At 34.2% G+C, this 19,918-nt stretch overlaps 3 protein-coding genes across 3 annotated transcripts; 1 reads left to right on the top strand and 2 right to left on the bottom strand.

Annotated features, from left to right (window-relative positions):
• Positions 1-1,431: 1,431 nt before the first annotated feature.
• LOC114762512 (zinc finger protein MAGPIE) lies at positions 1,432-4,243 on the bottom strand. Its single transcript, XM_028952008.1, is given in 4 exon segments — positions 1,432-1,876; positions 1,878-2,631; positions 3,295-3,691; positions 3,871-4,243. Coding segments are annotated over 4 exon segments (1,437 nt in total). The 5' UTR covers positions 4,010-4,243; the 3' UTR covers positions 1,432-1,729.
• A 7,678-nt stretch (positions 4,244-11,921) lies between these two features.
• LOC114762513 (uncharacterized) lies at positions 11,922-15,835 on the top strand. Its single transcript, XM_028952009.1, has 4 exons — positions 11,922-12,486; positions 12,657-12,769; positions 14,311-14,415; positions 14,633-15,835. The coding sequence occupies exons 1-4, from the start codon at positions 12,093-12,095 to the stop codon at positions 15,320-15,322; spliced, it is 1,302 nt and encodes a 433-aa protein (XP_028807842.1). The 5' UTR covers positions 11,922-12,092; the 3' UTR covers positions 15,323-15,835.
• A 1,629-nt stretch (positions 15,836-17,464) lies between these two features.
• On the bottom strand, positions 17,465-18,197 carry LOC114762545 (glutaredoxin-C9). Its single transcript, XM_028952037.1, has one exon. It carries the CDS (start codon positions 18,133-18,135, stop codon positions 17,695-17,697), a length of 441 nt encoding a protein of 146 aa, XP_028807870.1. The 5' UTR covers positions 18,136-18,197; the 3' UTR covers positions 17,465-17,694.
• Between the last annotated feature and the right edge of the window lie 1,721 nt (positions 18,198-19,918).

The following is a 19,918-nucleotide window of genomic DNA, read 5'->3' as shown; positions in this document are numbered from 1 at the left end:
AAGTAAATTCACAAAATGTTAAAACTGTCAAGTGTCATGAGTCTCATATAGGGTGGGTTTCTTTGAAAGATAGGTTTTGTAAGGCATTGGGTTTCCCAACTCTAAATAGCTAACCTTTAGGGTGTGGTTTGTCTAAGGACTTGTACTCATTACATGCATTTTCTTTGATAAGTTAGAACAAGCCAGAATCATGAGCAAAAGCAATGCACTTGTTAATTAGCTTCGATGTGTTTTCATATTTTCTGTTTTAAGCTTTTGCTTTGTCATATTTTTCTCTCTGATCTATGGAAAAGGAAAATGCAGAGAAATGGAATGACAGTGAGCTAGCCATAAATGAAGAGAAGAAGGATTGATCATTAAATGAGAATTCAGAAGGTCATGTGCAGTTTATTAGAGAATATCCATTTTTGACATGTCTCAGAAAGACAGCCAATCTCGAAATACTACAGGTATATGCATTGTTGGAGAGAATGAACATGATGAAAAGCTTACCCATTATATATGTTTCTTTTTCTTTTCTTTTTTTTCAATATAATAAGTGATTAACGTAAAAGTGCTAGAGCAAAAGCTAGAATCATGCTTTTTTGTGATTGAAAAAAGAAAAGGTAAGGGAAAAAGGAAATTCCCCCCATGAAGGTCATGAGGTTGAAAAGACAAGTTACAAGAAGCACAACAAAGAGATGCGCAAAACTGAGCAATAATGGAGTCCAAAAGCGGTGCTTGCTTTGCTTTCCTTTGCTCCCACTAGTCCACAAATTCATTCCCTTTCACTAAAGCTCCCATTTTTACAAAAAAGGAGTCAGCTTTCAAGATTCAAAAGAATATGCATTTCTCTTCACCCTCTCTCTCTCTCTCTCTTCCTTTTTTTACTCACCCCACTTCGTTAGTTTCCTTCTAACTTACATATTCTTCTTCTTCCACCACAAGCAATCACTCAAATATAAGTTCCATGCATACTCTAAAATAATTTATGATGAAATCAGCGAGAGATAGAAATAACTAATAAACACGTAACTGATCAGTTAGTAGAGAACTCTGCTAACTTAATTAGTGAGTGATATATATCGTGTGAGTCCTATAAGTATGTAACTGTTAAAATTGGTTAAAAGAATGTTGCTGCTTTTGTGGTCCTTCAATATGACTTCGAGATGATAAAGGGAAGGGAGGGGCAAAGAGAAGAACAAATGAATATGGTATGGGCAAGATACCAAATATACAGAGATAAAACTTATTTTTATCTTCCTCTTTCTTTTTCCTTGTGACTTTATTAATCCATCAAGTACTTCAAAATCTGCGACTTTTAATCCTCCCTCCAAAGTCTTCACACACTTCATTCCTCTCCTCCAACTCAACGCCGTCCCCCCTTAGCTTTTCTTATAATCTTTCTTTTTCCTTTCATCGAGAAAAAGAAACAAAAAGTAAGCGGGCATAAAAATGGAACTACTACTGCTGTAATTTCTTTCATGTATACAATGTACAACCTCACTGTACGGTGGACCATTAAAACTCTTTAAAGTGGATGTTTTAGGTAGTGAAATCAACTAATTAATTTACCCACTTTTGCAGAAGTTTTATTATTCCATGCATTAGCTGATTGTACACTATATAACCAAGGAAATTTTCAGGGAACACTATGTGACAGAACGGAAAAAATGTAGTTTTCGAATGTAATTTGAAGTGTGGCACTGTGTCTGATATTAGTCTTAAATATTAAACCTAACGAAACAAATCAGACCCATCCATTGATTGATGAAGGGTGGCAAATGGTTTGCACACCACCAACACCAAGGAAATCCCTAGTTTGCCCTCCTTCTTCATTCTGTAATACCTGCCTTGGGCGTTTTGCCGGGTGCATTTGTGACATTTCACTTGCCTGAGTTGTTCTCTGTCGTCTGATCACTTCCTCCACCACCAACATTAGTGAGAACCGAACCTGAACCCGAACCCGAACCGTACATGCCATAATACTTGTTGCTCCCTTGATCATCTTCTTGAACACCTTGACTAGTACTACATTTTAACCCTAAGCTCCCCAGAAATGTGGGGTCACAGGTGGTCGAGGTTGCTCCTATCTGAGCAGCTTTTTGCAACAGCGCTGTAGCCGACATGTTTGCCGAGGTTGTTTGGTATGTTTGATGATTTTGGGAGCTGTACAAGGAAGGAACACTAATCATTCCAATTGAGGTGCTTGCTAGCTCTTGGCATGATGAAGAACTTGAAATAAGCTTGTTTCCAAACACCCAATTTAACTGCTGCGGGTGTGAAGAAACAAGCTGGTGGTTCCCAAGTTGATGATGCATATTCTGATCATGAGGGTTACCGATATTGCCATTACTAGGCATTATTGTTTGATGATGATCAGATTGGTGAGGTTGATGATGATGACCCATCCATAGGGATAGCCCTCTAATAGGTGTTTGATTATTTGCTTCCTCGGTATTGGTGTTTGAGATTGGCTTCAAGATTGAAGGAAAATGGGTTGACATATTGTTGTTGTTTGGTCCTAGTAAAGCAGCTCCAATTATATTATTGTAACTTATGTTGTTGTTCATGTTGGATGCGGCGTTCACTCTTGCTGTTTCTTCTGCTAGGGCATCACAGAAGGCCCTATGTGTGATGAAGCTATCCCTCCTGCTCCAATAGAAAGGAGAAAAAATTTCCAATATCAACAATCTTAACAAAAATCAGAATGGTGAGATATATATATATACACACATATGACTTGTAAGAAGTACAGCCTATAGAGCACACTTAGTCAAAAAATGAACAGAATCAACTAATAATCACATAATTAGGAAAGGTTTAAACTTTGAAGATAACTCCAAAGGAGGAGCTTTTGTCGTTTCATTCGCAAAATGATAGACAAAATTAAAGCTCTTCTCTCAAAGTTCTTTGTCTGCACTAACACTCATTCTGCTTTTACTCCTTAAAGCCACAGGGAGACAACAGGCACAAATTTACACGCACACTACTTTAGATTGACCTAGCCCAGTGTATTCAAAAAATTTTCCCCAAAATACTCTTAGAAACACTAAACCCGGGTCGAAAGATACTTTGCACTTCATCATGATTTTAAAAGACTCGAAGTTTAATTATATATTTCCTGCAATATGATGAAAGTGATATATCGTCTGAGCCAGCCGAGGTCAACTCGCGGCTGTGTGCAATATATTGCAAATCTCAGTCCTTTTCTAGTTTTCCAGTAAAACTGAAAGAACCTAGCTAATTGCCTGTTTCAGATTGTTCCTCAGAGACCGCAAGGAGAGTTACTACTTATGCAAATATATTAATTACCGTGAAAAGATGGTGCCACAGTCACATTTGTATTCCCTAGTACCACAGGTTTTGGAGTGGGCTTTCCAATCAGACTGAACAGCATAACGCTTTGAGCACTTCTCGCACTTCCACTTCTTCTCACCGTGCTTTCTGCAGAAGTGCTTTTTGATGCCAGTCAAATCTCCCAGAGCCCTCGATGGGTGGTTGTGCACGCAGCTTTTTTCTGGGCACACATACACTCGCTTTTTCACTTCTTTGCTTGTCCTCTGTTTCAGCTTCCACGGAAGATTATGCCCACGTCGATGAAGTTGCAGATTTTGATCCCTCTGGAAGCCTTTTCCACAGATTTCACACAGAAATCTGTTGGTCGCCATAAGAGTCTTGGGAGATAGGGCTATCACTTCCGCTTCAGGATCTGTACGTACATGCAAAAAGCTGATTATGTTAAAAAGCCTTATAAGTTCGAAATAGTTATTAGAATACTCATCTGTGTATCAGACAGATAGACAGGAGTATATTCAAAGCTGATTACAGAATGATAAGGAAAAGTAAGAGAGAATCAGAGAAATTCTAGAGAAGATATATAGAACTTGCCAGGGTTCCCTGGGAGGTTTCTCTTTCTCTTGAGAACCGGAGGAGGATCGGTATTGTTAGATGATGCAGCGGTTGGTGGGTGGTTCTGAGGAAAGCCGATATTTGAAATTTCTCCGTCGTCCATCTTCTCCAACAGCATCTATAATATCTCAGCTCGTGTTTCTTCTTCTCCTTAGTTGTGAGAAACCCAGAAGAAAGTAAACAGTTAAAGCTGATGAGAAGTATTAGTGATATGATGACGAATTCATTTAAGAGAAGAAAACTTCAGAGAACAGGCAAGCTCTTTTAATTATGGCTTCCAGCCCTAAACAACACAAACTGATATAAGCAAGATGGGATCTCTCTGTCTCTTCTCTCTCTTCTCCTCTCCCTCCCCACACGTTAGAGTCAATTTAATTATCTGCTTTTTAGGTGGAATATTAAAAAAATTAAGATGCTATGGGAGGCGGTGAAAAGTTAAAGTAGAGAGAGAGAGAGAGAAGCAAAGGTGTATGATGACAAATATGATGAGGTCGGAGGAAAGTTAATCTCCATTCGGAATGATTGTCCCATAATTTGTTGCCTTATGTTTTCTTATTTTTCTAATCCATTCTCCTCTAATCGCCATTTTTTTTTTCAGGTTAAGAAAAAGGATCCCCACTATATACGTCTTCCAGATACACATAAAGATTAAGTTTACATGTCTTCAAAATGGACGAATATATAGCTAAGTTAATTGGAAATGGCGTATTATTATTGCACAGAACAGCTTATTATTCCCACCACTGCAATGTTATAATAACTTTCAGATTTGCTTTGGATTGTCTTCTAATTATATTACATAAGATTAATTAGAAGCTAGTTGAGTAGATTTACTTTATGCATATAGCTAGGCTTCCCGTTCAAATTAGAACCATATCTCTATAAATGAAAACTGGGTCTGCAGAATTATTGGCGATGTCCCTAGAAATTACAGTGCCAACTTGAATCACATACTTCTTTAAATGCAGTTTCTGTGTGGAAAAGAGAGAATCATTATGTCTCATATGTTTGAGTGTGACTGGAAAGAGAGGCCTATCCAATCACCAAACAACTTGCTCTTTAATGCTCATTTTCCACAAAAAGCAACATCTTTTGAGTCTTTTGAACTTAGTCAAAGTGAAAGTGCAAGTCATTTCCCGAAGAAGATTGATACACGCCAAAATGTTGAAAATTGCATGCAGGCCCTTTATATATAGAGAGCGAATTATTAATGGGGTTGAAACTTGAAATTGATAGCGAACAAAATATAGAATTTGGAATTATGCATATAAGATCGATGGTTTGGGATTAATATAACCTCAAAAACTGGTCTTAATGTTGGAAAATAGTAACTCATGCACGTGCGTCCATGCACGCACCAAGCTGTCAAGGAAGGTAAAACAAAAGGAAACGACGAAACAACACAGAAAAGGGAATAATCGTCCTCAAGACACACAAACATGACTATGTCTTACAATTGACTGGGTTTCTTGCCCACTTGGCTTCTAACATGTACACCAAAAAAAATTATTAATACTATAATTTATCACTACATATGTATATTACTGTATCTCATCACATAAATGTGATGATACCACCTATTTAGCACTCAAACTTACATATGGTTCTTTTGATTTCTTATTTATATATATACACACACACACAAGTTGAAGGGCCACAGAAGACTTTGATTGGGTGGTCAATTTTTGGGCGGTAGATTTATGTTTTTTTTTTTTTAACTTTATAGATAGCTTTACCCCAGCAGCTTTTTTATATGAACACTTCCTTTTAAAAAGATTTTTGAATAGGAAATTGGTTTAACCTATGGATTGGCGTCCTTCTAATGGGTAAATCACAGATACAGTGACTTATTATATAATTACTGCATAGTTCAGCAGATTAGGTAAATTAAAGTAATGATCATGGAACTATTTTGAGAGAGAGAGAGAGAGAGAGAGAGAGATGTACTGTTAGAGAAAGTCGATGAACAGCTTCTTACTCTACTTCCAAAAGATTATTCATAATTCATTTATTCCTTCGATATATACACCTGTCCCCAGCTAATCAAATGAATGAAATTAATTACACAAAACCTACTTTGAATTAAAGCACATTTCCTCATAATACTTTTATAATTCTAATCAAAATATCCAGTCAATATATATCAAGGCGGGCTATAAAGTTTCAACAAGAGAAATATTTATATGAAGACAGGGTACTCTTTTCCCCACCACACACACACACACACAGACTACAGCCTGAAGAAAAAGAAAGAAAAGAGATTGCTTAACCTCAACGCTATGTTGTTGTAGGCAATATATGTTCTGTAGATTCACATGTAGTTATGGGAATACGATAAAATCTTGGTTCTCGGAAGAGGCACTGCGTAAAGCAAGGGCTGCTTCTGTTTGAGTGTCAATTATTAATTGAAGTTTCAAATAGGATCAAATGTGTGTGTGTGTGCATAGATGATAAATATTTTAAAATGAATTTATATTTAACTGCTGTAGTTGCTATGAGGATTGATATACGAGTAGTGTCAGTATATAGCGTTTTATATAGAAGGAGATGGAAGGGAAGGAGTGTTAATTAACTAAAGAAGACAGCGAGCTGACAAAGGCAGTGAATTTTTGGAAGTGTGAGCAGTCGTCTGGTTGTGAGCTGACTTTGTTGGGTGATCAAATTGCGAAACCTTAATGATAATCTAATGATGTTTGTGTTTTTTATTGGGTTTCAAACTTTGTTTAATGTAAAACTTTTGGAGTTTAGTTGTTGAAGTGTTGCGACCACAGAATATTCTTCTCTTCCATCCCACCCCTAAAGGCTTCAACTTTCAATGCCTTGTGAGATTCCTATTCTCATCCTTCCCACAACCCCTCTCTCTTCTCTCTCTCTCTCTAGCAATTGACAGAGTTAGAAACAAGAGGCATTTGAAAAATGCATAGTGGTTAGGGAAAAGCAAAGTGTTGTCACCAAGGGTATGTTCGTTTCCATGTTTGTCCTTTTGTTTCTACACAATTTTTGAACTGTAAATTTCCTATTGCATTTTGCTGTCTGTATTTCAGTATTTGTTTTTTTTCCCCACAATATATTGTGCCACGTGTCGAGCATAACAAAACCCATAAAGCTTTTATCTTAGGAGGATGTTTGGTACGAGTTGCTTAATTGACACAATAACTTTTTAATTCTAGTAGTGACAAATATTTCCCAATTTCATGATTGATATAATTATTAAATTTATAATTATAATTAGATGTGAGTTTCGTATATTATCGTATTAAATTTGAGAAATGAGACAAGTTATTGTAAGCTTATAAATAGTAGGCTATGTTAGTGTCTTTATATTTTATATTGATGATTTTTTAATAAAGATATTTAATTTAAAATTTATGAGATATCAAACGTTTGATTATATTCTTTTCTTCTATCATTTGAATACTTTTTATGACTATTTGAATATATTTATTGTTGAATTATATAAGTGCTCATCCAGAAAGACAACGGTCGTTGATTTGACATTTTGATGGCTGGCGCTTGGCATTAATTATGTGCTCAATAATTTTGATAAATTGGTTAGTATCGAATAATAATATATATTTCCCTTCAAACATTATTCGATCTCGTTCTACAAAATGTATTAATGTGATAATTAAATTAAAGCACATACAAAAATATTAAGCTTAAAAAGTACGCGGGAATGTAAATAGTACTAAGGGTAATTTAGTGAATTCCGAATTCTCAATTAGGTCGATCTGGCTTAAATTAGTTGGAATTATTACCCAAAAGTTGAACAGATTTGGATCTAGGATTCCCATACAGAACCCCACATGCTCTCTGCTTATCAAAAGCTGGAAAATATGTGCCTTTTTTAACATTAATATGAAATTAGTCATTCTTTTCTTTATTATAATTCTTTATTATTTATTTTATTTGAACTCTTTTTAAACTTTTCAATTTGCAATACACGTGGCAGCATGTTACAGGAGTGCACTGCATTATTATTGAACCAAACGAACACAGGAAACAGTATAGGCACTTGGGAATGAATATTCTTTTGGATTTGCAATTTGTACTTTACTTTTCTACAGATATGAATGTTTTCTCTTTTCAATATGAATAATTGCGTTATTATATTGCATGGTTGGTTCTACACCCTAATATCAGCGTTCTAGAAAAACCTTAACCATTTTCATAAGTTATTTTCCTTTCTAATCCAAATAATTAAGCATTCTAATCCTAAGGCCACATTAACATTTCTTGTCAAGATGTTAAGTGTGAGTGTAAACTTAGCTATAATTTTAGGAAGTCTCACAGCACATAGAATCGAGCATACTAATATACGTAAATAATCAACAAGTATTAGTCGATACGGTAAGTGGTCTCACTTTCACAAGGAGACTCTTACTCCTCGAGTTAATATTAATCGGTTTCCCAGCTACTTTATCCATATTAAAAAGTCATATTCAGATTTGAGTTAAAATGTCATGGGTGTTCTATGTTGCTAACAATTGATCTTATACGGTTTTCATATGATGCTAAAGTATAGTTTAATATTTAAAATAACAAAAATCTAATTATAACATGTTTTGCCATAAGGTTAAAATTTATCCACCTCCTAAATTAATTTCAAGGGGGAAAGAACGCACGAAGTCATATATATACAGTACAAATATATTTTAATAGAAACGAAACTAGTATTGTCAAGGAGATGATGAGATGAGGGTGATTGATGTGCAATAACATGTCGTGGATAATCATGAAGTATAATACTCATATTGCGCTCCTTGTTCCTTAATCATTGATACCTTTTTGGTCAAATTTGAAAAAAGATTGATTATTTGTCAAGCAAAGCAACTCAATGCTGGATGCAACTTTCGTGCATATCTCCCAAGTTATGACACTTTGATCCCACCCATTACCTTTTTAAATAGGAAAAAAAACATACCAACATCAAGTTAATATAATAGCTGAACCACTTATTATATATATTTATGATTCTTTTTTTAGGAAAAAAAACTGACCAATAGGAATAGGATTATGTTCGTGGGTGTAGGCCGAAGATGCCAGCACTACGGTGTAAAATTGACTACCACTATCAATCAATATGTCATTTGTATATTTATATATCGTGCAGAGTTTTTTTATTAGATATAGACATTGATTTCAAGTAGAGCTATATTAATTCGCTCATTCTACCAGTTTAAGACTAGATTGACTAGTTCTTCATCATCAATTTTCTTTTTCCCAATTCAATATTTAATTTGGACTGAACCAAACATCGGTTCTGAATTCTCTCTGAAGGATTTTATCATCTGTTCTACCTTTGATTTTAAGAAAGCACAAAAGAACTAAAGCACACAGCTTCATCGACACTGGTAGCTATGTACTTAAGTGGACAAGTCTCTCCCTTTATTTATTTGCAGAGCTGAATAAAGAAATTGATATTGGTTTTGACACTAGGTGTGTATGTGGGTGTGTAGTTATCCCTTTATAGAGGGAAATATTGGTAGGGACCATCAACCCATGATGGATCGTGCATGTAATGAGAGACAGAGCAAATAATACCCAAATGAGAAATTATTTTATTCGTGAAAAATTCGAATAAAGCTTCATTGCTTATATATATTTTGGAAAACAAAAGATCATCATCATCTCTGTTTCTTTGTTCCTGCGCAGGTCACCATCACCGATTATATCATTCACTTAACATTCGTCCATTATTTTGAAGGCAAATATATACATATATAAAAGAACAAAGGTTGAGGACAATTATATATGTGTATATAAAGATCAAATCCCTTTGATTTATTTCTATTTTTATTTATCACCATTATCATTATTATCATTATTATTATTCAGCTTTCTTTGCTCATTGAATTATTAGCTAGTTTGGATCCATATAGGGAAAGCCACCAAAAAGACAGATTTTCAAGACCCTTCGCTTTAAGCAATTCAAAGGCAAAAGCAGACCCATCTTCCACTCCCACGCATGATTGATAGGTTTTTTTTTTTATAATTATTATTTAGAATAACAATTTTTCGTTTATAAAGAAGCATTCATGTTACTATATATGTTAGACTATTGGTGATTCATAAATATTATGTGATTTTACATTATTTTCTGTGTTTGATTAAAAAGTATAAGAAATTAATTAATGAATAAATCTCCTGATTTTTGCATATGCTTTATCTATACTTGTTCTAACTTTTTTACTGGACATTAATTATTTGTTTTACATATAGTAAAACTTATTCTCTCTTAATTAGAGGGAAGTTCGGCAACTCTCTATAATTATTTGGGAAAAAAAATTACGTTCACATAACTCGAGACAATTTTTTATACACTCGTTTCATATGTCGTAAAATTACTTTTAAAAAGCTAATCCAAACAATGGGCAGAGTACATCAACCAAATTTGCTCCATATAAATACTGAAAATTGAATTTCTAGCCATTTATTTTAGAAACAACTCATTTTCTCAAGAAAATTTTATAAATGCAATTAACATAGCTAATGATTTCTTAACATTGTGAGAAAATTTTGTGATTAGAGTACTTTTTAAACGAATATTTCAGTCAAATGATTTGCATTTGATTAGACAGAAAGAATAATAGGATAAATGTAAATAATAGAGATATTATATCTGATCTGAGTGTATTATATAACACGAAAATTCAAGAAAAAGAAACAAATGATTGATTATTTAGCACGAGAGAGGAATAAAAGTGTACGTAAGTGTAAAAGTGATGTTTGTTATTTACCTTAGTGCCAGAATGGAATTAAGTTGATGGTGGCCTCTAATAAACAATTAATTGGTGCTTAAAAAGTTTGGTTTGAACAAAACAGTATAATTAACACATATTTTATACAATAATGATCATATTCTATTATATTACATATAATGCCAATTGCCAAACATTCTTTTCATAGTTGGGTCCCCAAAATCCACTTGTCGCATGTGCTAACTCCTAACATATAATTCACAAATTAATTAATACTTATCAACTTCTTAGGTTGATGATTGTCCTAAAAGTATTTATAATAGTATTTATAATTCTTATAATAATTTCTTTCAATTACAATGAAACAACACCCTTTTACTTTTAAAATCAATGTACATATTTGCTAAAAATGAAATAAACTATATAAATTTTTTTGTCTTATTTATAATTTAATTTAAATGAATTTTTTATTGTTGGCAAAAGAATGATTTTTTTTATTACTCTTTGTAATTTTTTACGATTGCGTGCTTAAAATATATATATATATATATAAATATATATATATATATCCCATCCCATCTCACGACTCATGATGGCGATAGGAACCTAAAGAGGGTTTTTTTTTGGGAAAAAAGGGAAAATCATAACATGCTTTCGTTTTAGAGCTACGAATTTCTTTCTTCAAGGTAACGAATGCTAAGGAAAGTGACCATTATATAAGATGTGGTATAAGTCAATACTACTTCCGGTCCTAATTATAAGAGCTAGTTGACTAATTTGAGGAGATTAAAAAAAGAAGTTAAATTATTTATTTGTAATAAATATTTATTGTCTTTCATAAAATATCCTTATTAATCAAGTGTATTGGTCATAACTACTATTGTTAAAAGGACTACCTTGAAAAAAATACATAAATATGAGAGATAAAGTGGATTAGGATCTTATGTTTAGGACCAAAATAAAAGTTAAATAAGGTTTCATATTAAGGATCGGAGGTAGTATTATTATAGACAACACAATTAGATAAATCTGAATTGATAACGTTAAATTTGAAATTAAGATGTATAAAAAATTATTATTTTAATAATTATAATTATTTTCGAAATCTTGGTTGCATTTGTGCCTTTTTTTTTTCCCTTAATGTAATGACCCAACCCAATCCTAATCCTACTTTCAAGTTACAGCCCAGCCTGTTTTCGTCCAGTCTTCAACCATCACACACTGATGACGGAGCCCAGGATCCGAATCCGTATGCCCACTCGATCCAGTTCCGGCCCCGTACACAGAGGCGAGACTTCCACACGGTGTCGTTTGGTTGCTCCCTCCGTCTGGACCCCGTCCTCCTTCCTCCCGAAGAAAATTGATTCCAAACCAATCTCTGAAACCTAATAATCCTTTGATCTAAAGCCAGAAATCCTAATGAATTAAGTCCTCGATTAATGTGTTGTCTCTTGATTCCGATAAAGTTCACAGCTTATAGAGTAAAGTTATTTGCTTGCAATGGATGTGAAAGCATTGGCAAAATCAAAGAGGGCACATTCTCAGCATCACAGTAAGAGGCCTCATGGCAGTCATCCAAATCAGAAGCTTAAACCCTCTTCATCGGGAGGTTCAAATGATGCAAACACTGGTAAGAAGTCACCGGGCAAGCAGGTGAACGAGAAAGCCCATCGCTCTAAGGGCTCACCGGCGCTCCCCTCCAACTGGGACCGTTATGATGATGAAGAATTGGATGCTGATTCTGAACGGCTCTCTCTTGACAGTTCCAGTAAAACCTCTGATGTTATTTTGCCGAAAAGTAAAGGTGCGGACTATCGCCATCTGCTTGCTGAGGCTGAGTCTCAAGAAAATGCCAGTTTGGGTGGCGTTACTTCTCTGGATGACGTTCTTTCTGGTAAGTATTTTGCTTCATTACTCAGATGCTCAGCAGTGGGAATCAGATACCTTCTTGTTGCTCTGTTAGCAGCATTGTATTTGACATCTCTGTTTATTTCATCCATAGAGCATTACAACAACGGTATTTGGATTTTGTTTTCAACTTCTTGGACTAATATTTTCTTGCAGGGGAGTTCAATGAGGGCTTAAGTGCTATGCTTGCAGTCAGAGGAGAGGGCATTCTCTCATGGGTTGGGGACGATAATTTTGTTGTAGAGGATAAGACAAGTGGCACTCATGAGGTAACTAGACGAACGAAAAGATGAACTTGATATGAATGAATTCTTTGAGTAATTCACTCTCAATGTAAAGTAGATTGTTCTCATCATAAGTGTTTAAGGTTGTATAGATGATCTACTAAATGTCTGTTTTGGCATGGTTGTTATTAGTAAGATCACCAGGAGCTAGTTCAGCAATCCCGTTGAACCCCCTTAAAATGAGAAGGCCACTGATCACACGTTATTGATGGTTTAGGATTCAGAGTGCTGCACTTTGTGGTCTCCATATTGAAGTTTGTTGCTTCCAACATTATGTTTCGCTCATTTTAATTTTAGACTCCTCTTAGCTCCTGAAAGCGGGAGGCACCAGAAAAGCAGTTCAAGAATTAAGTGCGGTAAAGCAGGAAAGAAGCTAAAACTATTCTATATAAATAGAAAATAAGCAGGTATGAACAGTTGTGATAAGATTTGTCATATAAGGTAACTTTTCAAGCAAGACAATTTCGTAAAACAGTGCTTTTCGGAAACGTCCTCATCTAATGTTATTTTAAGGTGAATGACTAACAACCTAAATAATAATCCCTCTAAGTTTAAAAGAAAACAACTTTTACCTATTATTGGGACTTATGGTTTCCCCCCTATGTTTACATACTTATCGTTGATGCTGCTACATGTTTGAAGGCCCCTAATCTCAGTGTTTATAGGCGCTTGGATAGAATGCCATTGACTGCCCTCATTTATTATATGTCAAGCTCCAATCATTCACATCTGGCTTGACCTTGTAATTCCCTTTCAACAGGGTGATTTTCTTCACCATAAGTCTTCATATTGATTGCTAATGTATGTTTCATTCATAAGTATAATTATGCAAGTCATTTTTATGTTCCCATCCTGTGCTTGTTGGATTTTCAAAATTGTGAAGGTACTATCTGCTTGTGGGATCTCTTTCTGTTTGGTTTTCTATAACGTAATATTTTCAATTGTTTGAGTGGATGTATGAATTCTTAGAATTGTAGCGCCAGCTAGTAATTGTGAGTGTGGCCTGTTTAAGAATTGGTTTCTAGGCAATTGACTCAAAGATTAATGTTTGTTTGAATCCAGCTTCCTGATCTTTTTTGAATTTATGACCAGATGCATTCTTATTTTTGTGTGTCTGTTTCCTCCTTTTGTTGGTTATCCTCAGATTCACATGCTGATGCATCCATAAACCAAATCTGTTATCCCTGCTTCTACCATTCCTTTCCAAGAACTCTCTTAATATTTGGTATCATTAAACAGGAGGTGGTATCACTGACGCTATTAAGGAAATTTTAGTTTTTGAGTGCACATTGCCACATCTCAGGATAGTTCATCGGGATATTCAAAGGGCCCTTTTTTAAAAAATAAATTAGCTTTGCCTGCATAAGATTATAATTGGGTGTAATAGCTTTGCCATGTTAATTGAATTAATGGCTATACTCATTGTGCAACGCCTTGTAATCTTATATTCTTAGCTCATTTTCCTACAAGTTATTGCCTCACTTGTAGTTGTTACCTTTTTTTACCAAGTTTCTATTGTCCCGCAGGCATCATTTCTTTCGTTGAACCTGCGTGCTATAGCTGAAAATCTTGCAAAAGTTGACTTATCAAAGATACTGTTCATTGAGCCTGACTTGTTACCCCCGGAGCTGGTATGTTTGGTCTCTGATTAACGGATTTGAACTTGAAGTTCAATCATGTTAATTGAACTTCATATCCAAGAACTTTCTCTATTTTTGGTAGCATATTTTGCTGCTGAAATTTACCAACATAGAAATAACACAACGACCACTTAGAGTGTCAGAAATGAAGGGTATAAGTGATGCATAATCTGCAAACTTCATATGAGGTTGTTTTGGTTTATTGCAGAGGGCCAAAGACTCTACAGCCAGCAGCAATGAACACCGGGCCACACTGCAAACTACAGAGTTAGCTGAAGAATCTAGTTTAGATGATTTTGCTGCGGGTGATGAGATTGCAGATCGGTTTACGTCATCTAGTTCCTGTGGTAGCAGCCAAGTTGCTTCAACCCTTCCATCGGCTGATGATATTGGTGTACCAGTAAATTATGTTGAAGCTGAATGTGGGCGAATTCACAGTTCAGACCAACACAGAGTACTTGATCCCATTTCGGAAGTTAATTTATCTTCCACTGAAAATCCTACAAGGGAAGTCTCAACATTCGAGGCTGCTGATGCAGAAGATGAATTAGATATGCTTCTTGGTTCAGTTAGTGAGATCAAGATTAAGGACTCTCCTGGCTTTACTCCCAATACCTCTTTTCCTGTTTCACGAGGAACCTCTGCTGTGAGTTCACAGATTCTTAATAAGGAACCAGATTCATCGAAAACCATATCAATTGCTGCCAGTCTTGATGACGAACTGGATGACTTGTTGGAGGCAACATCCAAAGTGATGAAGCCAAACGCTTCATTACATCCACTTGAAGAAAAGCCTGTTCTTCATGGCACACAATCTTCTTCTTCTTCTTCTTCTTCACATTCTAAAACCAACGCTAAAAGCTTAGATGAATTAGAGTCATGGTTAGATACAATGTGAGCGAGGTTGTCCTTTAGTCTAATGTAGAGCCGTTGAATTTTGAAGTTGTTACAACGTGGATGAAGTTCTTGATGAACTTGGAAAATGACCTGCTATCTTCAACTGGAAGCGTCTCGTGATCGTCCCATTGATCGTACATTTGACTCTGTAATCATGAGGTGGAGAACTGATACCCCGTTGCTTTTCAGCCAATTGATTGCAGTTACGGTTGCTTCTGAATGAATTATGCCTTGCAGTACTAAAATCTTGATGGCGAAATTTACCAAACTGGAGAGTATTGTGAGATCATCATTTCGCATTCCCCGCCAGCCTTGGTATGTTTGGCTGACGTGTCTTAGATTCTGTCGTCTGAAGAAAAAGTAGGGGAAGAAAAAAGAATACTACCCAAGGTTTTTCAGTGATTGCAATCATGATAAGATAGAAACTTCGTACAACGAGGCTGGTAGGAATTTGGAATATCACGCTTTTGCCCTAATTTGATGGAGTATAATGTTCACATTCCAAGACATCGCTTCTAGTTTTGTGTTTTGAAAAATTATATGAGGGGTGTTTGGATTTTGGAGTCTGGAACTTTATCACATAATTTCACCCTTATTATTTAGGCTAGATGGCTTCTTTTTTTTTTTTTTAAAAACCTTGGGTTATATATTTATGGAAGGTTTTAAATTCTTGACTATTACACATATTTCATTTAACCTTGCCACGTGAGTTAGTCTTGTGTATTAACACTAGCATGATGATTCTATTGAGCTTGATTACTCGTGTTTTAAATTAAATAATCCGTTAATTTCTCTTATAAAGTAATTTTTCTAAGTTTTTATGTATTTCAAATTTCAATTCAAACATTTTCCCCCAGAAAAAAGGGGGGATTTTAGTTCGACCCTTGTCAATATGCTAGAGTGGACTAAATCCATGGACTGTGGATATCGGAATTGAATGAGTTGTATTGTTCATAATTTATAAAAATTACTACTTCCAGTATTTAATACTACCTCCCCTTTTTAATATAAGATTTAATTTAATTTTTATTTTGGTCTTAAATATAAAATCTTAATTTATTTTGTCTCTCATATTTATATTTTTTTTCCAAATAGTCTTTCTAATAATAATAGTTCTAGCTAATACACTTGATTAGTAAGGATATTTTAGGAAAGACAACGCCTATTTATTACAAATAACTAACTTAACTTTTTTTCTTAATTTTCTCAAATTAGTCAACTAGCTTTTATAAATAAAACCTGAGGTAGTATAAAAGTTGGTTGATTAATTTGAGTAGATTAAGAAAGTTTGTTAAGTTATTTATAATAATTAGGCGTCCCTAAATCCTAATACTCTTGCTAACCATATATATTAGTTTTAGCTACCATTTAATGAAATTTTTAACATGTGCAACTATTACAAGGACTACTCTAAAAAAATAGATAAATATAAAAGATAAAGTGGATTGAAATATTATACTCCTCCGATCCTTAATATAGGACCTAATTATTGAGTTGATTTTGATCCTAAATATAAGACCTATTTATCATATTTATCAGTTTTTCTTAAATTACCTCTATAAATATTCCTTCAACCATAATCAAGTAGAAGAGGGAGGGAATTATAGTATTTTAGAAAAACATATCATATCTCTTATAATTAACTATCTTATATAATTTTCTTAATCTAATCAAATAGTTAAATAGGTCTTATATTAATGATCGAAAAAATATTTAAGATAAAATTAAAAATCAAACTAAATTTTATATTGGGCACAGAAGGTAGTAAACTTTTCATATATACATTTTTATTCGACCTACGCGACTTCAGGGATTGCTAAACTGCATTTTATATTATCATTTTTATTTATCTCTTACATATAAAAGACACTACCTCCCATTCTTAGCATTAATATAGAGCTTGTTTAACTTTTAGTTTAATCTTAAATATAAGATGTCAATCTATTTTGTATCTTATATTTGTTATATTTTAAAAATGGTTCTTATAATAGTTGCATACATTAAATATTTCATCAAATAATACTTGATTAACAATGATATTTTAAGAAAGACAATATCTATTTATTACAAACGACTAATTTAACTAATTTTTTTAATCTACTAAAATTAGTTAACTAACTCTCGTATTAAGGATTTGAAATAGTATTAAGAAGAGACATGATTGATTACATTAATCAAATTTAATTAACAATTAACAAATGGTAACGAAATTAGAGCGTTTAAATTTATAAGCACTCCACTAATTAATTACAAATTTCTAAATTCAAACAACTGACTTAAAATTATTAGGAAAGTCATGAAAATTAGTAAAGTTAACTCTCTTTCTCTCTCTGCTTTTTTTTTTTTTTTTAAATCTCTAGAGAAAACGCGGAGTCAGAGCCACAGAGCGCCTGCATCCTTCAAGATCGGAATCAATTCACCGGAGATATGAGTGGCCATGAGGCGATCCAACCCTCCGAACAACTTGCCGCCGATAAACACCGCCGGAAACTGTAGCTTCCCCTGTTTCCGATCACCAATCGCTTCCAACTCTGTAACAACACCTACTTCATCTTCCTCATCTATCTCATACACCGCCGGATTCACACCCAGCCCAAGAAGCAATCGCTTCACGACATGGCCCATACAGCATCCACGCCTCGCGAACACTATCACTGCGTTCTCTGACACCATGTTCTTCACCATTCCCTCAGAACTTCCTCTGGAAGGCAAAGAAACAGAGGATGCTGTGTTATTGTTCAGACTATGGCTGAAATGGGAATGATGGGGAAGAAGAGGTCGCCATGACGACTGGTAAGGAATTGCCTGTTGCATATCTGCGTAAGAATGCCTCAGAGAGAGAGAGAGAGAGAGAGAGGGATTGGGGTTGTGGGGATGAAGGGAGGAGACGAAGAAGGGTATAAATGGAGGGTCTGATGAGATGAGTTGAAAGAGTCGCTGAGGTATCCGTCAACGCCAATTACGCAAATACTTCCCAGCTAGTGACATATTACGCGGCCTTGCTTTCGTCATCTTGGCTCCTCATGACGTCACTTATTCTGTCCTTTTCCTCCGTCTGGCCATTTTTCCATCCGACTTTTGTACACCCTACTTTAATTTTTTTAATTAATGTTCATCATCAAGTTCTCTTGACGTGAGTATGAACTCCTGGACCAAAAAAAAAAAAGAAAAGATATGAATATGATCACAACCAAAGCATGAACTTTCTAGATTCGTGTGTAAAAATAAAATACATGTAATAAAAATAGTATCATTAAAATAGATCTTATATTTAGACCGGAAGAGTATTACTATTTGTACCAATTTAAAATTTTGAACATATTACTTCCGTTATAAATATAAGAATTATTTTGGTTTTTAATTGATTATAAATATAAGACTTCAAATCTATTTTGTCTTTTATATTTATTTATATTTTTTAAAATAGTCTTTATAATAGTTACACATATTAAATATTTTCTAACTAATACACAGAATTAATAAAGATATTTAAAAAAAAATCATACCTGTTTATGACAAATAGTTAACTTAATAAATTTTTTTAATTTATTCAAATTAATCAACTATCTTTTATATTAAAGACGTGAGGTAGTATTTATTACGTGAACGTGAATTTTGTGTAATTATACTTTTAAAGATTATGTTTTTTTTTTTCCTGGACCAAATCTACAAGCTCCAGATAAGAAGCATGAGAGATAATTTAACTGGGAGTTCTAGTCAGAGTGGGAAAAAAGAGATCACATGCAAGCAACACAATTTGGGTTGTTTCGTAAGTTGCTAATATTATTACTATTTGGACGGCGACCCACTTGCCCTGATCTTATTGTCCGTGCACGCGAGTTCCGGGCCGAACTCGCGGGACCTGGATCCCCTCTTATTGTAGGGTCCCCCCAGCCTCCCTCCTGTTATTATTATTATTATTATTTAGTTTAAATGACACTTGAATTTATAAATTTCCAAATAATCACTTAAATTTGTAAAATCTCAAATTAATCATAATGATTAAATTAGAATTTAAAAATATTGGCAAATTTAAGCCTTTTGTTTTTTTGTTATTTTTAAACCCTCAAGCCACCATCAGGTGGCCCCCCGTTACCGAAAATTTAAATAATTATTTGAGATTTTATAAATTTAAGTGTTATTTTATTAGAATTTTTTTCAAAGTAAATTCTAATTTTTAAAATAAATTGCTAAAAAAATAGAAGCTGAAAGGTGGGAAGGAATAGAAACTAGAAAGCGACATAAGGCAAAAGGATTTACCCATGTATGCTTGTTTAGCTGCTTCTGTTACGCTTTATGAGATAAGATTTTTTTTTGGTATACATTTACTTCATATTTTATAAAATTACTTAAAATAAGTTAATTCTAATATTTGATTGGATGAAAAGAAAATGACAAGGAGGCAGCTGGAGGGATGTAGCGTAGCAGAGGATGGCATTTGGAAATTGGAATTTACGCTACTTAAAATCTTTCTTTATCTCGTTGTTGTTTTGTAATTTTGGTCAATGTGCTCATTATTCTTGGGTACACACCTACACATATTATATTATTCTTCTTCTTTTTTCCCCCTAACATGTGAGCTGTACTTACCAAGCTA

The sequence above is a fragment of the Neltuma alba genome, unplaced genomic scaffold (assembly GCF_004799145.2).
Source record: "Neltuma alba isolate B1F8T4 unplaced genomic scaffold, ASM479914v2 tig00011218_pilon, whole genome shotgun sequence".
In the NCBI taxonomy this organism is placed as follows: Eukaryota; Viridiplantae; Streptophyta; class Magnoliopsida; order Fabales; family Fabaceae; genus Neltuma; species Neltuma alba.
The sequence above is the reverse complement of the archived record's forward strand: the minus strand, read 5'-3'. Positions and strand labels throughout refer to the sequence as shown.

Coding starts and splice junctions, on each gene's coding strand:
- LOC114762513 (XM_028952009.1), top strand. CDS start 12,093: ATGGATGTGAAAGCATTGGCAAAATCAAAGAGGGCACATTCTCAGCAT. Junction 12,487..12,656: donor TCTGGATGACGTTCTTTCTG/GTAAGTATTTTG, acceptor ATTTTCTTGCAG/GGGAGTTCAATGAGGGCTTA. Junction 14,416..14,632: donor ACTTGTTACCCCCGGAGCTG/GTATGTTTGGTC, acceptor GGTTTATTGCAG/AGGGCCAAAGACTCTACAGC.
- LOC114762545 (XM_028952037.1), bottom strand. CDS start 18,135: ATGCAACAGGCAATTCCTTACCAGTCGTCATGGCGACCTCTTCTTCCC.